The sequence below is a fragment of the Syzygium oleosum genome, unplaced genomic scaffold, assembly GCF_021117445.2.
Source record: "Syzygium oleosum isolate NSW1041296 unplaced genomic scaffold, Sole_v2.1 Sole_v2.12, whole genome shotgun sequence".
In the NCBI taxonomy this organism is placed as follows: Eukaryota; Viridiplantae; Streptophyta; class Magnoliopsida; order Myrtales; family Myrtaceae; genus Syzygium; species Syzygium oleosum.
Window position 1 is genome coordinate 7,576,979 of NW_026607496.1, and position 18,667 is coordinate 7,595,645.

The 18,667-nt window shown below is 40.4% G+C and overlaps 1 protein-coding gene and 2 pseudogenes across 1 annotated transcript; 1 reads left to right on the forward strand and 2 right to left on the reverse strand.

Moving 5' to 3' along the window:
- Positions 1-1,253: 1,253 nt before the first annotated feature.
- LOC115672321 (patatin-like protein 2) lies at positions 1,254-3,408 on the reverse strand (annotated as a pseudogene).
- Positions 3,409-7,712: 4,304 nt separating this feature from the next.
- LOC115672240 (cryptochrome DASH, chloroplastic/mitochondrial-like) lies at positions 7,713-9,058 on the forward strand. The gene is made up of 2 exons (XM_030594012.2): positions 7,713-8,317; positions 8,569-9,058. Exons 1-2 carry the CDS (start codon positions 8,041-8,043, stop codon positions 8,652-8,654), a joined length of 363 nt encoding a protein of 120 aa, XP_030449872.1. The 5' UTR covers positions 7,713-8,040; the 3' UTR covers positions 8,655-9,058.
- Positions 8,730-10,553, reverse strand: LOC115672241 (secoisolariciresinol dehydrogenase-like; annotated as a pseudogene).
- Between the last annotated feature and the right edge of the window lie 8,114 nt (positions 10,554-18,667).

Sequence of the window (18,667 nt, forward strand, 5' to 3'; positions counted from 1 at the left end):
GAGAAATCCTTTTAGAACTTAATTAGTCTTTGCACGTCACAGTTCATTGCGCAATTATGCTAAACTTAGGATATTTATTTGTAGACTGAGGTGAAATCTAAAACTATCATAAATGAGTCTTGAGTGAGCCATATGCACAATTAGTTGGTTATCGAAACTGAATTGAAACACATGCAAACGATCAAATGTAGCTTCATCGAGAAATTATTTTTGATTTGGTGTTTGTCTAACATATCCTTAATTGATTTATCAAACTTATCAGTCTTTTCTGATATCTTTCCGGCCATTCTTCAAGCTGGCCTGTCGATTAGTACTATAGAAAAAAAATTAAAAGGAAAGTGCAAGAAGTAAATGGAATAGCCATCTTTATGGTTGATTGTGACTATGAACTTTGCCAGACGATGGAAATGAGATTCTAGGATGTAAATTTAACAGTTTGCTAGACCATGTCAATCACTTGTCAAGAAGCAATGGTACCATAATAGGTCTAACGAGAAAACCCAAGTTCCCACACACTTTATGCACTGTAACTGACACCATCCATCACATTATTTATAAAATAGTCTATTTAAAAAAATTTCTAGACAAAAAACCCTTAAAAAATGGAGATCAGAGAAAGAGTGAACGACGTATTGCAAATTGAATTGATACATACGGGATTGGCTGCACAAACACATTAAGTTTCATGGATAGTACTAGGCATACCAAGATTAATTCGTAAAATCCATTTATAAAGTGACGAGACATGTTTTTATCGGGAATTAAATAAGACCCATTTATTGAAACACGTACACCTACAATTTCCCATATTATTTGTTTGATGTCATAATATTTAATATGGGGCTGCCCATGAGAGTATGGTAATTTAAATGCTATTAGATGAATGAGGAGTTTCATCTAAAAATTCTTTTCTCAAGCTATATTGGATATAAGAAAATGTTACATGATCTTTGATTTTAGGATTTCCGGTTTCTCTATTATTTATAATTTTGATTAGTCACCCAATATATAATTGAAACTAATTTATGAGCTCTTCCGATGCCGTGTGGATCAATCATCTTTATTCAAATCTCTTGAGCAAGGAAAGAAAGAAACATGTATCGTTGGGAAAAAACAACAAACCAAGCATGAAAGATTTGTTTAGCAGAATGAGAATGTGTATATGCGAATTACGTTGAACTAATCAATAGTACCCCAATCAACTTAGGGGAGACCAGAAAGAAACAACACACAACTTTAAAGTCTTCGTTCCATTACATGGAGGATTTAAGAATAGATCAAAGGAAGATAAGAATTGTTGACTTGAAAGGCCGTCATGCAGGGACGACCTTTTATTCAACCACGCAAAACATCATGAAATCATCTATGGCTAGAAAACAACACCATCCCGTTCGGATTCTTGTTGAAGTACGAAAGAAGAAGAAAGAATAAGGGAGCCTGATCGATTAAGTCCTAAGTTTGACTGGTATATGCTGTTGTATGAGTTTGGTGCTATCCGAACTTACAAAGCTAGAGACGTAAAGATCATGCAGTTGATGAAGTGGGAGGGCTTGCAAAGTGAGCACGTCCGTGGGGAGACCGAGCATGGCGAAGCCTCTTCTCTTCAGAAAGTAGCTTTGCAAACCTTTTGAGAGCTTCTTCGTTAGTCTCTTGATTCTGCGGCTCAAAGATTCCTGTGTCCAGATTAACCCTAGACACCGGCTGCGTCAGTAGTCCTTCCCCTACTTTGACCAGATCATTCATGTTCTTCTTTGTGGCTACGTCCACGGAAGATATGAGTCCACTCAACCTATCATCCTTCAAAAATGATTGAATTTTGTACATCATATGTAAATAGGGAAAAGAACAATAAGCAGGTAAATATATGCACACAAGCGTTTCTGCATACATATGCCTTATGTATTCTAGTGTTGATACATACCTGGATGCGGAGATAGCTCTTTCCAGAATGAAGTGCTTGGAAAACAACAGAGAGATGGAGATCAACCATATCGGCACTTGCTTGGTTGACGACATTAACTAGAGGTGTGGACCCTCCGCTCGTTAACCAACCGATGATCCCCCACTTTGCTGCTTCATGTGCATCATACCTCTCTTCGGATTTTGCCGAACCCGTTCCTAAGGATATCACCAGAAAACGCCTATAGTCCATTGGCTTTATAGGGAAAAAGTCTGGGCTTCCCTTGATTATCTCTTTCGTCACTTCACTAATAGCAACTAAAGTCTGCATATCATCCATTGCAATAACAATAAGTTTTCATTGTAGCACATATATTAACATGCAAGCTGCTGCCTGCACCATTTATTTATCGTCATGGTGGAGTTACTTTCTTTCTATTTTTGTACTGACCGGATTATTTGCAGCCACCCCACCATCTATAAGATTGAACTCTCTCACTGCTCCGGAGTGATCTTCAGTTTTGAAATAGTGGGCAGGTTGAAATAGTGGGCAGGGAAATAAGTTGGCGCAGCTGAAGTCCCAATGCATATATCAGAGAGCAACGCATCTATGGATGGTTTGTTCTTCACCTGTCCAAAACAAACGAACGAGACTTGCATATGTTAGATGATACCAAAAAAGTCGAATATACAAAAAGGCGATCATGTATATATAATTGGTGAGGGCGTGCGTCATAATCCGGGGCCAGGAGGCATACCTGGTAGGTAGAAAAGATGGTTGGCTGGAGACGCTTGATGTCAAAAGCTGGGATCACAACATGGGTTAACGTCTGGTGCAACCTTGTGTCCCCTAGTTTTTCCCTTACGAGGCTATGAAGGTAGTTGCCATCATACTTTGGTCCTGTTAGAGTCTTCATCATCTTTGTAACAGGAGCAAATGGACGACTGCAACACATTTGATTAAGAATCGACAGGACAACTTAGAATCTTGAGTACACGAGGAAATACTAATCATACATAGAAGCTTCTGACATGATGATGGGGAAAAGACAACTGAATTCAGACCTGTCCTGAGGGAAGATTTTGGGGCCATTTTGAAGGTAGAAGTCCTTGATGTCTTTGGCAGCGAACATGGGTCGATTCTTTTCATTAGGGCTGGTCAACATGGCAGTCAGAAGACCCCCTGTGCTTGTTCCTGCTATCACGTCGAAATAATTCGCAAGCCTTGCATCTTTACCATCCAGCTTCTACAAAATAGATTCAGGTGTATTGGAAAATCAGAATTATATCAACTATGCATGCAGCAATTAGCATTAGTTTAATACCTGAAGTTCAGACTCTAGGAAACTTAGAATAGTAGCGGGAACAATCCCTCTTATCCCTCCACCATCAATGCTGAGAATCGTGATAAAGTTTCCATAAGTTGGAGGTTGAAGGGGTACGCTGGTTTCTTCCATTACACTAAATGAGGCTATCTAGTCAAGAGAAGCACAGAGGCTAGCGATGAGAGAGAGAGAGAGACAGGGGCAAAACCGTCATTTTTCCGGTCCCGGGGCGAAATTCCAATTTTCGCACATACGTGTTCCATATGTGTGTGGCCAACATAATATGGCGTCGGAATCGCGAAAACAGCCCTTTAAGCCCTTGAAAATCGACTGCGAAGTTTTCGGGAATAAAATAATATTATTTTTCCAATTTTTATCGAAATTCCAATTTTTGGCCAAAACCACTCTAAATGTGCGTGGCCACCCCAAAATGACCTTGGCCGCGAAAAATAACCTCAAACGGCCTCCGAATCCAGCCTCAGTGCCCATAGGGACAAAACCGTAATTTTTCACCCCGGACCGAAATTCCACTTTTTAACCATACTAACTCAAAATATGCGTGGCCAGCATAATATGACGTCAGATTCCCAAAAATAGTCTCTTAAGCCATCGAAAATCAACATCGAAATCCGGGCCCAATTTCGTGATCAAAACTCGCTCAATTTTCAATTTCAGGGTCTCTCACTAACGGGCGGCTGTTTAGAGGTTACGCGTATCGACCTAGGGTTATCCGAGTCATGACGGTCCTGATCATTGAGAGAATGAGAAATTATCACTAGTCCTAGAGGTCACGATTGTCCGGTTTAAATTCAGGACTGGTTGGCCACGTGCACTCTCGGTCATGCAGAATCACCTGCGAATTCGATTGTACATCGTTGGCCTTGGCCAAACCAAATCCGTTACCTTTCCTAAGATCGATCCACATTGGTTCATAATATTCTCTCATTATTTCTTGTGATCGGTGTCCGCTTCGCGATCGGATCCTTGGTCCACGTACTTCTTTCTAATTAGCCATACCCTATTGGTTAGTATCCCGAGAGTGATCAGCTCTGGGTGAGACTTACTAAAATGAAATGCGAAATATTGACAATTTTATTGATCCCGGAATTACATCGAAATTCGGGCTATTACAGCTCTGATACCAAGTTGAGATATGTGAATTTATGTATTTACCTTGCTTGAATAAGAACTACAAGTCCCTTTATATAGGGCAAAGGTGAACAGTAAAAATAAACAGTAAACCCTAAATTATATATTATATCTATTAGTCAGATAATGGTTGAACTCCTGAATCGCATCCTCATATGGTTATGTTGGCAACTTAGTATTTCGAGTTCGACTTTCTTAATCAAATTAGGAACCACCTATTAGCTGGTACAAGACTATAATTGACCGAAGAACTTTAATTGTATCACCAGGGCCTGTCTAATTTACACTTATAGCATCAATAACCTTCAATGACGACGCTAAGGAAAGGCATAAACTGGTTATTAACAAATATAAGCAAGTCAAGCGGACACATAATAACTGAATATAGTAAACTTCTGTCCATAACAATAAATGCATACATCTTTCTTGGCACATCAGTCAATGTCAATAACATTGTCAGGAGTAATATGTCAATGACAAGTTGCAGAGGAAGGGGAATCAGAAATTACCAATGTATCAACTAATAAGTATGATTTACTTAGGCCTGGGAATAACTAAGCAGTATTAGTCAGGAATATGCAATGCCCCTGAGCGTCTTCAAGCAATGGGGGAACTTACTACTTGAGTTGGGATGAAAAATTCAAGAGAGAACTGAAAACGGAAAAGCCAGCAGAGGCATCAAGATTGAAAAACTACCGAGATGACATGGAATGCTAAATCTGAGGGCTTTCTTCTTTTGAATGATGCCATCACATTGACCACCAGATCAAACCCCTTCACATTGAGCAACCAAACCATCTTATTCTCACACGAGGATAATATCTTCCTCCATCCAACACTCATGAGCTGGTTTTGAGACCAATAGTGATGGCCACGGAGCCGTGGCCATTTGCTAGTCACCGGTATTGAGATCAGGAAGCAATCAAGCATATGGGGATTCGGAGATGAGCAAGATGAAAAAGGAAGTTCATTTTCCCTTGTAAGAAACATTTTGCCAATGTATTTTGCTTGCCTACTAATTGCTGTTGAATTTCTGTTAACCCAAACATGAAGAAGAAAAAAAGTTTCTTTTGGGATTGGTGCACACGGCACCGTTGGCGATGACAGAGTTAGCTCTTTTGCAGTTAGAAGCAGGCTCAAATTGTCAATGAAGATATGGTAGTCTTATCAGACCTGATGATTGGGCATTACTCTAATTTCAATCACAGAGCCAATTCATGTTCCTAATCAATCTTTTAAAGTGGGAATGACTGAAGCCCTTAGCAATATTGTGCTCTATAATGAAACAGTAGCTCATTTTCTTCTAGATTGTATGTGATGTTTTTTTCCACACTCTTCGCGTGTTTAAGTGCAACCTGGTTATTGTGAAAGATATGTAAGTGGTGTAATGTCTGCATTGAACTATTTATGGCTGCACATAACTATTCATGATTGGTCATTATTTGGTTGGAGTCCAACTGTGATATTCAAGTGGAACAATTGACCAAATTAAAGAAATTTTGATGAAAATCTCAAGGCTCAATTTATGTTATACTTTCATATTTATCAGGTTGTGCTGTTGGATGAGCACAGGATAGATATTGAGTCAGAGGAGATGGCTGAGTTGATCAGCGATACTGTGGATAAGGTATGAATTCCTGCTTCAGTTTGCATCCTTTAGATCTTTATAGGAATATGACCATCATCATACAGTCCCAGTTGGAACAGATGGTAGAAAATTCCATTGATCGTCTTCATATGTAGAATGTATCTAATGAATTTCAGGCTTTCTATGACATGACATGTATTGCTATAAATTAGAGAGTCCCATGTAGGACTTGCAATTTTTTTGCTAATTCTTTCTGTACTCCTTCTTTGCCATTAAGTTAGTATTGTTATTATTATAATCTCAGTGATGTTATGTTGCTTGGTTCAGGCATGAATGAAACTTGCTTGGAGTCATTTCTCCTTTTGATATTTCAGGGAGCTTCAAAGCTATCATTTTGCATCGGTGGACCTTATAGTCATGGACCAAAATTAAGAGAACGTGGCAATGTATCGATCTAGTCATCTTCCCTGGTGTTGAATCAACAAATTGCACTTGTTGTGCTTATGGAACAGCTCTACAAGTTCTTTGCAAGAACTATCAGAGCAAAAGTAATGGTTCATTATGCTATTGGACCTTACGATTAACCTTCTCTTTTTAAATTCCAATCAATGTCTATCATAGGGTAACTTGCTGAAGTTCATTGACAAAACAATATTCACCAAGCTTGTAGCAGCAAAACCAAACTGTATATAAAAATCAAGATAAAGTGAGTTGTTTGGTGGGAGACAAAGCAGCTATTCTGCTCTTGCACAATACTTATTATTCTTCCAATAATGGATAGTGGTGAAACTTGCATCACAAAATGTCCCCAGAAAAATTCACCTAATTTACCTGTCATTTGACCTGATGGATGATAAATCTCACGCTGAGGTGTATTTATTGTCACTTTTCCATAGTGTTGGATGCTCTACCTATCAAATTTATGTATGGAGCAACCATGTTCACATCTTTCTCATGGGTCAGTAGTATCCAGAAATTATTGTTACTGTCAGTTTAGCGATAATATGATAGTTGAAGAGTTGTTGATGCCTACTGGTCCAAACAGTTGAAGTAATGGTTATTGGGTAAATAACACCTGCACATTACACGGTGCTGTGTTACCATAAAGACAAACGGTCATCTGATTCTTGATCATGCTCTATGTTGGTTGCTCATGGTAAATAATTAATGCTTTCTTCTTTTGTTTTCAGCTCATGGACAATCCTGAAGGGGAAAAAGTACCATCACTAGCCATTCCACCTTTGTATCTGATGTTGCTACTCATGTAGTGCGCACTCTTTCTGTTCTGTGCATTTTATGCATTCTTACATCTATGTCAATTTCATAGGCTTAAAGTAATGCACCATTCTCAAAGCTGGACTTGTCATTGGTTCCCTATAACACCCCCGCAATCTTACAAATTTGGGTGTACGGTTCATCTTCCGCAGGAACATACATACAGTGGAAGAAATGTTCAACAGAGTGCATGGAGCTGTAGAACTGCCTTCCATGCTTTATTTCATTCGCCTTTCCCTGTCAATATTAAGGACAAACTGGGAGAGATTCAGTGACTCGCTGGTTACAAAACCGAGTGTAGAATGTAGTCGGAATCTAATGGAGTTGACTTTTGTAATGTGTCGTGCTCAATTGTAAAACATCCACTTTGTTTTTTTCTTTGGCATAAATATATTCCTTGTATTGATAAGTCAATCTAAAGTAGTACAGTAATTTCTTTTTATAAAGGAAAAGGTCACATTGATCAATATGTGGGTTTTTGTTGCATTTTGTGCCCGGTCACCACAGAAAAACAGTTGGATCTTTTTTTTCCAGCAAGTAATGACCCGCTCACTTGATGGAGAATCGTTAACATTAGTGGATTGCACAAGACCACGTCACGACAAAATGCGTGCCTACGTGTCAAGGTGTCTATCGCCTATCTCTGTGCGAAAGAGGAAACGGCAGGCGCTGTCTTGATCTCCAGGCTCACCATTCCCGCCAAGTCTTGAACTGAGACACCTCCTCAACACATCAAGATCCAAGCTCTCTCTTCATTCCCCAACAACAAGGGCTTCTTCTTCTTCTTCTGAAGATTCTGAATCAATGCCTGAAGCAGCAAGACTTTTCCACGTACCTGCACTGAATGCCGACAAAATAGAGCAGATTGCAGACAAGACCATGGACAGATACTACCGTAATAACGATGCGAAGAGGAAGGGCCAGGGGACGGTGATTCTGTGGTTCAGGAACTATCCGAGGGTGTTGGACAACGAGGTTTTGTTCCAGACCTGGTCTTCCTCTGAGCCTGTCTTGCCCGTTTATTGCCTCAATCCCCACCACTTTGCCACCACCCATTACTTTGGCTTCCCCAAAACTGGAGGTAAAAGATCATCGTCTTTTATCTCTCTATGCTCTTTCCCTGCACCAACAAAAGCCCCATTGATATGCACTCCCCATGCTCCAATCTAAACCCCTTTATTGACTCCATGATTCATCACTCTCGGTATTCCTACCAAATTGAATATGCATGCTTACCCTGTTGCTATTGTTGCTCATGTGGAAATATAAGTGATGACAAAATGATTCTGATTGATAAAGGATCAAAGTTGTGCTATTTTCTTTGTTTGGCAGCTTTGAGAGAACAGCTGCTCATTGAGTGTTTGGACGGCCTGAAAAGGAGTTTGGTGATGCGGGGTCTTGATTTGCTTATTCGATGAGGGAAGCCTGGAGAGATTCTTCCTACCATTGCCAAAACATTCGGAGCACCTATGGCGTAGTCCTTGCGCACCCTCTTTTGTATTTATACAGCTACCCAGATAAGTTCCAATCGGCTGAAACAACAATGAAATCATGTTTGTTGTTTTTTCCAGGTGTATGCCCTGAAAGAAACTTGCATTAAGGAGCTCGGTGTTGAAAGATGGGTCCGCAAAAGTCTGCAGCTAGTGATGCCAAGCCACAGCACGCCTCTGGCATCAGCTCCAAGAAGAGCTCGGCTATATCTTATATGGGGTAGTCTATGTACCACACTGATGACCTTCCATTTAGTACCGATCATTTACGTGATGTGTATTCCCAATTTCGTATGGCCTGTATTCTCTTTTCAATTGCTACACTGGAGACTTCAAGAAAAGTGCTTGCTAATTAAATTGATGATTGCAGTCTGTCGAATCTAAATACAGGATTCGAGATTGCCTAGAGGTCCAAAATATTTAGGGCCAGCACCTTCTACTAATGATGGGGGCTGTGTAACTTTGCTCGACCAACTTGGGCCCTAGATCAGACATGTTATCGGAACAATCTTTCGTGAACTTATTTGGCATATAAATTTTCATCCGATCCGAGGTACAAATTCGAAAGACATGCGGGGTACAACAATAATGGTACGAAGAGGGGTTTTTTTTTGTGAAGCACGAGCAAACAAGCCAAAGGCGGGATTGATGGTGGTGAAGCCTCAATCCACTGCTAGATTGTGGCCACTGATGTATTTGGACTCATCACTCCCCAAAGACAGAGTAGCCTCCGCTACATCTTCTTCCTGGAGAGTCACCCCATCCAAGTTAGAATACACTCGGGCTTCTCTATTCTGGACAGTTTTTAAAAACCCCATTCTCTTTGGTGATAGAATGATATAAAGTTAGAGAGTGGACGCGAATTCCATAATGTTCGAGCTCCACAGCCACGGTCCTTGTGAGCCCCATGACGGCGTGCTTGCAGCTGGTGTATGCATGGGTTGCAACCCCACCCACGCTCGAGCAGACGCTTCCGACATTGATGATGCTTCCTCTTCGTGACAAGATCATGGCTCAAGCTGCATGCTTGGTCCATAAAGAAAACAGCTGTCAATTCACGCCAACCACTCTCAAAGTCGGCCTTGTCGTTGTCCAATGTGTTGGCTTTGACAGGGTCCCCCGTTGCAGCAACCCTCACCATTATGTCCAGCTTCCCATGCTTGTCAGCTGTAGTGTCAATGGCATCTACAATGTTGGATTCGCTTGATACATCGCAATGTACAAAGGATGTGGTGTCCGGCCACAGATTGTTGCACACTGACTTGCCCAAGTCGTCGCGAATGTCGGCTATAATGACTTTAGCACCATGCTTCGAGAATAGCCTTGCCGTACATTCTGCTGTGCCTCCCGCCCCACCAGTGATCACTGCCACCTTTCCTCTAGTCTGCAAACCATATGCTAATAAATCCCACTATCTAGTTTAACGAGTTGACATAAACAAAGGAAACTAAAACCAGAGTACTCTTGCTTTTGATAAGCATTACTTTAGCGGATTTGCATACCTTTGCGCTGCCTGGGAGAGGAGTGTTCTGCCTGCCGTGGTTCAAAGACTGTTTCAAATATGGCTCTAGCTATCAGCAAGAGGGTTTTTGTATTAAGTAGCTGGTTTTTGACCCTTCTTGTCTCCAGAAATTATAATGTCGTGTCTCTCGGAGAAAAGTCATAAAACGAGTGCAAGTCCACCCCTCAATCCCTTTACCAGCAGAGCCGTTTGTCTATGGGCTTGTTCAGCAATACTATACTACTAGAAGAGATTCCTTTTCTTTTGTCTTCATGCATTGGAATAGTCTTCTTCGTGAAAACAATACTAGGACGAAAATTCCCCATTGCATTTTTGTCTCCTTTCACATTAATATATACTCTCATGGGGATTATTGATGCTCGAGAGTATCATATGTATTTTGGAATGATATAATCATTAATCGTCGAAAGAAAGCGTGACATTTCCCTTTATCCATTTTGATTGTTTTAAAATAACATGGAAAATAACAAATTTTGCAATTTAAATCTAAAGTGAGAAAAAGAAATTACTAGATAAATCAATGATGAATTATAAAGAACATTAGAGATTTACGTGATTTAGTCCGATTGTTGGTACCTACTTCACGGAGAGAGTCAACTCTCAAGAAATCCACTATGAATCTAGAGAATAAAAAGTTTGCATCGTTCAAGCCTTTTACACCCAAAGAAAATCTATAATTGTTACGTCACAATCTGTCACAAAGAATGCCACCCATAAAGCTCATAGAGAGAAAATCCTAACACTCATTTTATTTGCTCTAATGGGCTAAATCTAAAAGCCACATCTTATATTTTTAATATTTGTATCCAAAACAGGAAATCCCTTTTAGCCGCCTCAAACTAGAAATTCAACTCCAACAAGAATTTTTTGCTGCTTCATATATTCTGTCAACCAAAAGTCCAATCAATTCCTCATTTTAAATCACACGGCCACGTTGTTTAATTCGTGACACAATTTAACATTAATAATTCTCTGTCGACTTTGGCTTTATCAATTTGATGTATCTTGACAAGATCATGACGAGTATCATACAAGAAAAGTGTGCTAACCCTTTTTATCTTCTATCTTCGACTACATTGAACAAATTTATAAAGTTCAGGGACTATATTGAATATGTACCAAAAGTTCGGGGGCCACATTGAATAAATTGAAAGTTTAGGGACCACATTGAACATTGAGTTAAAGTTTAAGGACTACATTAAATAAATTAAAAGTTCATTAACCAAATTACACATTGAGTCAAAGTTCAGGGACTGTTTGTGTCATTTTCCCTAACCTAACAATTACAACATTTGAGATTCCCATCCTCCATGTTTGTCTCCATTCATGAATTACATAATAATGCTAGTTTCAGAACCAGCGACTTCATGGCTTCAACTCAGCTTTAATCTTTGCATGCTGCTTTAGCACTCTGTACAAAACATAAAACAACCTAAGCACAAGGCGGTGTGGTCAGATGACTTGGTTTGTGATGTTGGCTAGGACACCAGGTTGTTTATGTGCTCGATGGAAGCTAGGGATATTAAGGTAGAATTGAGTTCATTGATTACCAATATTTTTGTGTTGAAAATAACATATCAGGAGAGGATGTAACTATGAAGAAGTTTCTTGCGGCAAAGAGTCCAAAGGATATATGTAATGAGTTCATTCCTCTAGACAATCTCGAGTGAGGTTGGGCTTGATAGAGGTTTGTGATGGTTGAGCGCCCATTGGGGCATTGAGATAGCCGGTATGGATGATGAGTACTATGACTTGGCTACAAACATCAAGTCAAGATGGAGAATTATAAATTATGTCTCGAGTTTGAACTTGTGAATAAAGCCCAGTCATGTGATTGAAATTAGGAAAGTCTTGATTGAACTTTGGTAGACCGAACATATGAAGCAACAACAAGTCCTCGATGAAGTGGGATTCCTAGTTTGAGTATGCTAAAAGGGGTTTCCTATTTTGGATACAAATATTATACATATAAGAGGTGGATTTCGGTTTTCAGCACATAAAAGCAAACAAGAGGAATGTTTAGGGTTTTCTCTTTGTGAGTTTTCTAAGTGAGTTCTTTATGAGAAATTATGAGATAACACTTGTGGGTCTTATTTTAGGTGTAATTTGGAACTGCGAAGCACTTGAATGATTTAAACTTTGTATTCTCCGGATTCATAATGTTGAGGAAAACTCCTATTGATTTTGAAGTTGACAAAACCTTCTAAGTTATTGTAAATCTGATACTTATTCTGAACAAATTTATTCCAGGTCTGTATATTCTGGAAGCTCAGAAGAAAGTTATTCAGACTTTACAAACTGTCAAGTATGTTTTTGAAGACCCACATAATCTAGGTTCTGAGATTCAGATGCAGAAGTTATTCAGATGCAGATGCAGACGAAGAAATTATTCAGACGCAGACGCAGAAGTTCTTCAGATGCAGACGCAGAATTTCTTCAGACGCAGAATTCAGAACGTAACACAACAGCTAGTGATATGGCATGGATTTCACAGAAGGAATGTTCTGATTGTCTCAATCTGAATCAAATTGATTGACAATCAAACATCATGACAAGAATGCATTACAACGGACAAAGCTCTACTTATGGAAACCAAGATTCTAATTGTATGGGCGACCAGAATCAGCGGGATTCAGAATCTGTCATCCAACGGCTACTCAATCCTTATTATACAAATCTGTCCAAGGTGAAGATTGAAAGATGATCCTCCGAAAGTTGTCCAACGGCTAGTAGAGGAGTATTTAAGAGGATCAACGAGCAGCAGAAGGAAGAACAGAATCAAGAATCAACAAGTCCAAAGTCTGAGCATACTCCAATCATTTCTCTTGTCGTTCCGAGCAAAACATTAAGATCTTGAGGGACACTTTGTAAGAGTGATTGTGTGAGATAGAGAGTCCTATCATACACAAGAGTGTTAACACTCAGAAGTTGTAATTCCTCTTGATTACATAGTGAAATCCAGCCAGTAGGCTGTAAGTGTGGGAGAATGGACGTAGGCTTGCTATAAGCCGAACCACTATAAACTTGTGTGCAGATTCTCTATCCCTTATCTCTTACTTTACATTCTACACATCAAGAGCACCGTCTACATAATCTGTCTTGAATCTGAATTTTATTCAGACTCTTCTGTGATTTATTTTGTTTCCGCATAAATTATTAAAAATTATTTTAGATCACCTATTCACCCCCCTCTAGGTGATCCTTGCTAGCTACATCACATAATGGATTTCTTGGCGGTTGGTTAATCCCGTGGAGTTGATACCGACACTCAGACTAAACCACGATAATCTCTAGTGTTCTTTACTGTTTCCCGTTGATTTTTCTGGTAACTTCTTCTTCTCACATCAAACTTCAATTGCAAGATTCGTTAGCTTCTACATTATTTTCATAGAATCTTCTACTACGCAACATCCGAGAGTCACGCACCAGGTCGGAGTTCCACTCACTTCCATTCGAATCATGGAATGAAACTCGAGACATAATCCTTACGCACATTAATCTTTCTGTTAACATTGAAGAGAGGCCGTGAAACTAATGAAATTATTGAAGAGCGATGCCGGTTAATTAAAGCTGGGATGAAAGAAAAAAATTTGTGCTATTTAAGTATTATCAATGAGCTTTTCCTTAAAAGAAGAGGTTTTCTTTTCTCTGGACCATATTAAGCAGCTTCAGTATTCTTTTAAACATTTTAATTTAAATACTTTCAGGTCAAATCTCGATGGACGAAAATTAACATCCATAGCGGTCGTTTTTGCATTGTATTGATTCTACTGCTGTGTCCGAATAGCTAAACAACTTACGCTATAACAAATCAAGAAAGGGTTTGGAGAGAATTCTAAAAGGCAGATTGCTAGAAATTTGACTTAATTGCAATTATACAAATTCGTTTGGAGACAAATTTCTCTAGAATAAGTGATTGGAAGTCTTAAAACTTATTATGAAATTGCAATTGAGTCCTAAAACTTTCAAAAAGTGCAATTAAGTCATAAAACTTATCCCAAAAGTGCAACTGAGTTCTAAAACTTTCAAAAGCACAATCATGTCCTAAAACTTGTCAAGTTTGTACAATCAAATCTAAAACTTGTTAGTATTTTCAATTTGTCAAGTTGAACGGAGTTAATGAGAAGACTTGATTGCACCAACTTGACAAATATAGGACTTGATTACACTTTTTAAAAGTTTGAGAACTGAATTGCACTTTCATGACAAGTTTTAAGACTTGATTGCATTTTCATGAAAAGTTTTAGGACTTCCAGTGCACTTATCCCAATTCCTTTTTGTCTTAAGGAGCTATTATCGTCTATTTGCCACACCTTTGCATTTAATGCGGTTCCTTTAGCTAATGATGAAGCATATTATAAGAGAGTTGTTCTATATACATGAAACAATCACATCTTATTTCAACAGCATTATTTGGACAAGTCTGCTGTGGCTCTTGCACAACATCTTCAGAAGGAATGCTTCCCTTTCGGAATGCGATTCAAGATGTGTAAGAAACATGACCTAAGATAGGCTTAAAGAGCACACCTTATTTTAATTTGTACTTAAGATGTCTTAGATTTTAATGTCAAAGAGGCAAATCGCGCACGCAATAAGGGTGGCCAATTATACTTCTGATGATATTAAATATTGCTTTGGGAAAATGGCTAAAGCATTCATAAAGACGACTTTTGAAACTAGAAAGAAGCTGTGAAACGTCACACAGTCTGCTTTCATATCCTTCTACCTTTTAAATCTAGTCGAGTTCCTTTTTAAGTAACTACCGTCAAATAGTAAGATGTATAAGAAGATATACTTTCACTTAAGACAATCATTATTTATTTTATGTTTGTATTAGCACACAATAAATTTGATAGGCACGCCATTAAGTGTCAACGATCCATGTTTAGACCATCTGTTCAACTTTTGGTTCGAATATTGCTTGATCCATGAGGTTAGTTACCTATTTCAAGTGGGTTTCTTGTTATAAAAATAATATTCAATACACGCAATATTCTTATGGAGAACATACAGAAATACATCCTTAGTGCCTCAATAAACCACAACCAGAACCAAAAACCTAATACTAAAGCACCTAAAGTCACCCTTATAGCAAAAGACCGTGTGAAAATCAAAAGCAGCAAAGCATTCATTCTATAATCCGATTACACACCATTGAGAGTAAAGGTCCGTTTGAAAATTTGGCTCTGGGTCAAGATAGTGAAGTGAAGAAGACAATGGAGACTCTGACCAAAAACAAGTGTGGGACTCGACAGAGCTTTTGCCGATCATGGCATTATAGAGACCGTTTCCCGGACCGGGCCCAAAAACGGGACGGGCCGCAGCCCATGAGCAAGCCGGCCCAGAACTGACACCGCGGCCCATGAGGGGCACAACCGTAATTTCAGAGGAGTGAAAACCCTAATCCTCTGTGACCGAAAGCATATAAGAACGGTCTTCTTCTTCCTCTCTTCCTTGTTGTCTGATTATCTCAGGGAATTTAAACTAATTTGCAATCAGTTGAACGCAACTGGTAAACTTGTGGATGAGATAACGAAGGTTTTTGGCGTTTTGGAGGGGTTAGGCTCGGAATATGAGAATTTCATAACCACAATTTACTACTTGAAACCTCAACGTGACTATGATGAGGTCATTTCACAGCTTGAGAATAATCACCATATTATGTGTTTGTTAGTCAGGAGGAGAATAATCGGTTTTATGAAGGCAGAGGTGGAAGGAGAAATGGCACTTTGTTCTTTCTCACACACCAAATGACATTGTAACACAACCTTGAATCATTTATTCAAATATGCGACATTGTCCAAGAGCAAAGAAACATAGCAATGTGGCGGCAGTTGCTTCGGCATGCCTGATGCATCGATGCCGAATCTCAATCCCTGAGTATCAGTGGTGGCAGGGGCGACGAGCTACCGGGGCCACTGGGTCCAGATGGTGGAACCGGTGGTCCTTTGGGCAAAACCCTGAAATGAAAAGGTTTTCCACTGATAATCACAAGACTGGAGCCACTGGGGCCACTGGGTCCGGATGGTGGAACCGGTGGTCCTTTCGGCAAAACCCTGAAATGAAAAGGTGCTCCTTTGATATTCACAAGACTGGGGCCACTGGGTCCAGATGGTGGAACCGGTGGTCCTTTGGGCAAAACCCTGAAATGAAAAGGTGTTCCTCTGATATTCACAGGCCCAATTCCCTCAAAAACCCCCAACTTTAGCCTTTATCCCAATTATATCCCAAACTTTTTTTTGTCTCATAAAAAACCCCAAACTTTTACTTTTGTCCCAAATCTACCCTGTTTACTATTCATTCAATTTTTTAATATTATTTTTATTTTTCGAATTTTTTTCTTTTTCTTTTCTTTTCTTTTTTTTCACCTTCAACCTCCGTAGGTCGCCGGTCCGGCGCCGGCCAGCAGGCGAGGGCGCGAGGTCGGCCCCGCCGGGCCTGGCGAGGCTCGGCCTCGCCGTTCTTGGCGAGGTGACCTCGCCGGTGGCCGGCGGGCCGAACCTCGGCAGATCTGCGAGGCTCGGCCCGCCGGCGCTGGCGAGGTCGGCCTCGCCGTTGCTGGGCGAGGTCGGCCGAGGCTGAACCTCGCCGTTCTTCGGGCGAGGTCGGCCGAGGCCGAACCTCGCCGTTCTTCGGGCGAGGCCGACCTCGCCCAGTGCCGGGCGGGCCGAGCCTCGCCCAGATCTGCCGAGGCTCGGCCTCGCCCTCGCCTTGGGCGAGGCCGACCTCGCCGGCGGCCGACGGGGCCGAGCCTCGCCGGATCCGGTGAGGGTCTACCCCTCCGACAAGCGGTGAGGCTCGGCCTCGCCCAGAACGGCGAGGCCGACCTCGCCATCGGCCCGCCGGCGGCCGGCCGAGGTCGGCCAAGGCGAACCTCGCCGTTCTTTCGGGCGAGGCCGACTCCCCGCCGGTACCCGGTGGGGCCGAGCATCGCCGGATCTGGCGAGGCTCGGCCTCGCCGTTCTTTGAGGCGAGGCCGACCTCGCCGGCGGCCGGCGGGGCCGATGGCGAGGTCGGCCTCGCCGTTCTTGGCGGGCGAGGCCGAGCCTCGCCAGCTGCAGGCGGGGCCGACCTCGCCGGTCCTCGCCTCTGGCCGGTCGCCGGACCGGCGACCGGCCGGAGGTTGAAGGTGAAACAAAAAAAAAAGAAAAGAAAAGAAAAAAGAAAAAAATTCGAAAAAATAAAAATAATATTAAAAAATTGGATGAATAGTAAACGGGGTAGATTTGGGACAAAAGTAAAAGTTTGGGGTTTTTTATGAGACAAAAAAAGTTTGGGATATAATTGGGACAAAGGCTAAAGTTGGGGGTTTTTTATGGAATTGAGCCGATATTCACAAGACTCTCGATATTTCTTGCGGTGAGCTTTCTCGCCTCAATAAGAGGAGAGAAAGATAAGCCCAAAGCCAATACCATCAACAAGACCATCCATACGCATTTTCTGCTGCCACTATCCATTGTTTGTTTGCTCGTCTCTATCTCGGATGTATCTTGCTACCCAAGGGTCTGTCTATTAATTTATACGAATTAATATCTCCTAAAAAGGAAACAATCTATATGGGTGGGATAACGTGGTTGTCATATTGAAATAAAATTCCTATATATGCACACGGTCGCCGTTATGGCAATTTATAAAGGAGTTTACCAAGAAATCTATATGAATAGCAGAGACTACCCTAAAGTTTAGGGATTGCAATCTTTCAAAAGGGAAACAATCATTATGGGTGGAATAATCTAGTTGTCAGACAGAGTTCCTATATATGCACACAACCATCGTTTTGGCAATTTAGTAGGGAGTTTGCCAAGAAATCTATTGATTGCAAATCGAGCAATTCTAGAGCTTTGGTATTCCTTTTTTGTCATTTTACTTAGTTAGCAACATTAAAGTTATTCTAATCACACCATAACACCACCTATTAATCACACATCTCTCTTCCCCTCTTTTCATTGTTTCTTCATTTAAGTTGCAGCTTTTGATATTTAAAAAACACGTTTATCTTTGCTTTAAGGATAATAGCAAATGTGCAAACGCCACAGCCCTTGTGTGTATGCCAAAAATTGATATTGAAAGATTAAGTAAAGCCACTTTATTGCGAAAATGTTGAATCGACAAATAAAAAAAGTTAATTAAAGATAATGTTACACCATAAAAAAAGGGCGGTGCTATTTCCATCCCTATTTGACAAAATCCACACAATTTTCACCAAAAAGATAATATTGCCCTCAATTATTCAATTGCAAATTAAAGTGGTGGTCCCAAATTAATTGACTTTCCGTTTTTAGTTTATCTATATCTATGTAGGATCTGCTTACCTTAATTATGAATTTTACATGTTAAATTTTTGTTTATGGAAGGTTTCCCATGTTTATTAAGGGCATTATGTTTTTTTATTGTTAGATATTACTTCCACAAAAAGTAG